Source organism: Haematobia irritans, chromosome 2 (assembly GCF_050003625.1).
Source record: "Haematobia irritans isolate KBUSLIRL chromosome 2, ASM5000362v1, whole genome shotgun sequence".
NCBI classification, from domain to species: Eukaryota; Metazoa; Arthropoda; class Insecta; order Diptera; family Muscidae; genus Haematobia; species Haematobia irritans.
Window position 1 is genome coordinate 121,509,587 of NC_134398.1, and position 4,625 is coordinate 121,514,211.

The window sequence follows — 4,625 nt, forward strand, 5'->3', positions numbered from 1 at the left end:
ATAAACTGATCCCCAGACTCCAGAATCTCTTGTAGAAGTATGAAATTTACTTCTACAATGTATATGACGTGATGTATACAACTCACAACTGTGCACATATTGTTTCATATCGTTCCATAATTATATATAGCTCCCATATAAACCGAACCTCCTAAGATTTAACCTTGCGAGCCTTATGAAGGAACACATTTCATTATTTTAAGAAGTATTAATATGCCTTGTCATCGGTAACTGTTACCACAACCCAAGTAATTCAATTTTGGATGACAGCCTTTAATAGAAATTTTTATGCAATCCACGGTGGAGGATACATAAGATTCGGACTGGCCGAATTTTCGGCTCTATTTACTAAATAGCAGAATGGTCAGTAAGAAAAACTCTCCCATTCTCACATAGGGAAGTGAACGTAGATATCGCCAAGCCAATAGTAGTGGCAATGAGGGCCGAGTTGGATGAATGGTCACGGGAGACGCATAAAGTGATGTGGAGGAAAATACTATGTAATGACCCAGACATGAAAAAGACTGGAGAACTACTCAAGGGAGAGTGGGACGACATCGGATCAATTTTAGATATAGCCCCATATGTAGATCTGCCGCCCGCTTTCAAAAAATGGGGTCATATTACCCTTTTTTCCAATCGATCATTTTTAGATTTACCGCAAGGTAATATATAGTGTATGTACTCGTAACGCCCGATTTTCCCCAATTTGACCATAAAGCCCTTATTTATTTACTCAAAGTTGGCACAATGCAATCTTTTATGATATTTAATAACATAAACTTGCAGAGAATCATCCAAATCGGTTCAGATTTTGATATAGCTCCCATATAGTTAATGTATCGCCCGATTTTCCACAATTTGACCATAAAACCCTTATTTATTAACCGATCTTACTCAATGGTGGTAGAATGTAATCTTCTGTAGCACTATATAACAAGTTGGCTGATAAGTCCCCGGTCTGACACATAGATGGCGTCGCTAGTATTAAATGCATATTATTTTTATATAGTATCAACATTCAAATGATTCGTGTCAAAATTTGACGTCTGTAAGTCAATTGGTTTGTGAGATAGAGCGTCTTTTGTGAAGCAACTTTTGTTATTGTGAAAAAAATGGAAAAAAAGGAATTTCGTGTTTTGATAAAATACTGTTTTCTGAAGGGAAAAATTACGGTGGAAGCAAAAACTTGGCTTGATAATGAGTTTCCGGACTCTACCCCAGGGAAATCAACAATAATTGATTGGTATGCAAAATTCAAGCGTGCTGAAATGAGCACGGGGACGGTGAACGCAGTGGACGCCCGAAAGAGGTGGTTACCGACGAAAACATCAAAAAAATCCACAAAATGATTTTGAATGACCGTAAAATGAAGTTGATCTAGATAGCAGAGGCCTTAAAGATATCAAAAGAACGTGTTGGTCATATCATTCATCAATATTTGGATATGCGGAAGCTCTGTGCTAAATGGGTGCCGCGCGAGCTCACATTTGACCAAAAACAACAACGTGTTGATGATTCTGAGCGGTGTTTGCAGCTGTTAACTCGTAATACACCCGAGTTTTTCCGTCGATATGTGACAATGGATGAAACATGGCTCCATCACTACACTCCTGAGTCCAATCGACTGTCGGCTGAGTGTACAGCGACCGGTTAACCGTCTCCGAAGCGTGGAAAGACTCAAAAGTCCGCTGGCAAAGTAATGGCTGCTCTTTTTTGGAATGCGCATGGAATAATTTTTATCGATTATCTTGAGAAGGGAAAAAACATCAACAGTGATTATGGCGTTATTGGAGCGTTTGAAGGTCGAAATCGTGGCAAAACGGCCCCATATGAAGAAGAAAAAAGTGTTGTTCCACCAAGACAACGCACCGTGCCACAAGTCATTGAGAACGATGGCAAAAATTCATGAATTGGTCTTCGAATTGCTTCCCCACCCATCGTATTCTCCAGATCTGGCCCCCAGCGACTTTTTCTTGTTCTCAGATCTCAAAAGGATGCTCGCAGGGAAAAAATTGGCTGCAATGAAGAGGTGATCGCCGAAACTGAGGCCTATTTTGAGGCAAAACCGAAGGAGTACTACCAAAATGGTATCAATAAATTGGAAGGTCGTTATAATCGTTGTATCGCTCTTGAAGGGAACTATTTGAATAAAAAAAAACGAATTTTGACAAAAAATTTGTTTTTCTTTGTTAGAACGGGGACTTATCATCCATCCTGTTATGCTTGCAAAAAATCTTCGAAATCGGTTCAATTTTAGATATAGCTATTAGGCATTTTTGGCCCTATTGAGATAAAGATTCCATGAGCATTAACAATACATGAACATAGCGATTAAAAATGTTATCCAATTGTTATTCTATAGGAAATTTTGTCAAAATTTTATTTCTATACAAAATATTGTCAATATTGCTGCAAGTAGAGGATGCTGATGAGGAATGTGGTAATTCCGAAACAGCTGTACATCCAACCATCTTGCAGTCTATAGGGCTTTGCCCAAATAAATTTGACAAGTATACTTTTCCTCTGTTGGTTAAGCTACACTTGTAGTTTAGCCAATGCATGGTTTTAAGCTGAGATCAAAAACAACAATAATTTAATTTCTATTGAAATTTTTGTCAAAATTTAATGTCTATAGAAAATTTTGTCAACATTTTATTTCGATTATTAATTTTGTTCGGCTTGAGGTCATAGAAACAATCGATTATTGATTTGTTTTAATATTTATTTCCAATATTTCGGTTAGGGATTTTGTATCTACATAAAATACAAAAATTAAATTACATTTAATGTTCACAAAAATCACAATTGTTTGTGTCGATGCTTGTTTATAATATGTCGATACATTTTGGCGCATTCTTCCGTGTCTTTTTTGAAATTCATTCTTTTGTCAGGAGAGAGATCTATTATATTGAGCATCTCAAGAGTGTATCTTCGTCTATGATTATTCTCTTGAGCAAGTATCTCGACGTCTGTAAAGTTGGGCTTGTGTCCTGTTGTTGTAAAGTGAGCTGCCAGTGCTGTTTTTTGTTCTACCGACTTGTCTGTAGCTTTATGGTCTGATTTATGCGACGAAAGTCTTGTCTTAAGTTTAGTCATTGTAGTGCCAACATATGCCATTGGACATATGTTGGACTTGTCCCCATTACATTTAATTTTGTATACTATATTACTCTTGTCCTCATTCTTTATTTTTGACTTTGTATTGCTGAATAATTCTTTTACTGTTCTTGACGTCCGTGATGCAATTTGAATTTTGTCCTTGTTATATATGTCCGATTTTAAAAAACGTTCTGAGGAACCCTCGATGTAAGTCATGGGCTTATAGGACTTATCCTTTTTATGTTCCAGCTTTTCAGTTGTTTTATTTTTAACGCGATTAATCAGTCTGTATATTATTATATTTGGAAACTCGTTTGCCGTCAATATTTGTTTTATTTTTATTTCATTCTCCTTGTGAAATTCTGCATCGCTTATCCTTAGAACCCGATCTATAAAATTAATTGCTGTCATATGTATTATACGTTTATTGTGTTTTGAATTATAATTTATAAGTCTTCCAGTTGCAGTTGGGTTTTGATACCAATTCAGCCTCAAATCGTTACCATCTCTCAATATGTTGCAGTCCAAATATGACAACTTGTTGTCTTTTTCTAATTCCATTGTAAATTGGATTTGGCTGTGGAATGAGTTTAATGCGTGAAGAGTCCTTTCTACGTCTATTTTCTTTATTATGGCAAATATGTCGTCAACATAGTTTGTAATAATTCGAGGTTTCGGTATATTGCTTAAGGAATTGTCTAATAGTTCTTCCATGATGATGTCAGCAATTATTCGAGATGCTGGAGATCTCATTGGCATTCCTTTTAATTGTTCATAAGGCTTATCTTCATATTTAAAGTACCTACTGTCTTTGATGCAAAATAGTGCTAGTTCCTTAAAAATATCTCGAGGTATTTTGGTATAATTTTTGATTAAGTCCCATTTCTTCTCAATTGTTGCAATGGCTAGGTTTACTGGTATACTGGGAAATAGTGACACAACATCAAACGATATCAGGATTTCGTCGTCCTCTAATTTTACATTCTTAATTTTCGATTTAAAGTCAATCGCGTCTTTTACGTTGTATTTTGAATCTTTGGTGACGTTCTTTAAGATAGTAGTTATGTATCTACACATCTTGTACGATGGTGAATTAATCGACGAACAAATTGGTCTCAGTGGTGTTCCTTCTTTGTGTATCTTCGGAAGTCCATAAATTCTTGGGGCTATAGCAGTTCTACTCGTCAATTTATTCTTTTCCTCTATGCTGATTAGGTTTTCGTTATATAATTTTTCCACTAATTTATTATTCTTTGTTTGAAATTTCGATGTTGGATCTATCTTTAACCGTTTGTAACTACACATGTCATGTATTATCGCACGCATTTTTGAGTTGTATTCATTGCTGCACATTTGTTGGTATGTGTTTGTTCGTTGTATTTACAAACAATTGCTCGTTAAATTTTATGTTGATCTCTTTATTCTGCTGTTGTAGTAGGTTCTCAAATTTCTTTTTGTGTGTGGTTTTGTTTTTGTTGATTTGACTGTTGAAAAGAGAAAACTCGCTGTCGATAAGTAGTTTT

The 4,625-nt window shown here is 35.7% G+C and overlaps 1 protein-coding gene across 1 annotated transcript; it reads right to left on the minus strand.

Annotated features, from left to right (window-relative positions):
- Positions 1-2,269: 2,269 nt before the first annotated feature.
- LOC142225042 (uncharacterized) lies at positions 2,270-4,407 on the minus strand. Its single transcript, XM_075294817.1, has 2 exons — positions 2,846-4,407; positions 2,270-2,285 (listed from the first exon to the last, which is right to left on the minus strand). Exons 1-2 carry the CDS (start codon positions 4,405-4,407, stop codon positions 2,270-2,272), a joined length of 1,578 nt encoding a protein of 525 aa, XP_075150932.1.
- Positions 4,408-4,625: the final 218 nt, after the last annotated feature.

Excerpts from the sequence above, each read along its gene's own strand:
- LOC142225042 (XM_075294817.1), bottom strand. The coding sequence starts at position 4,407 with ATGTGTAGTTACAAACGGTTAAAGATAGATCCAACATCGAAATTTCAA.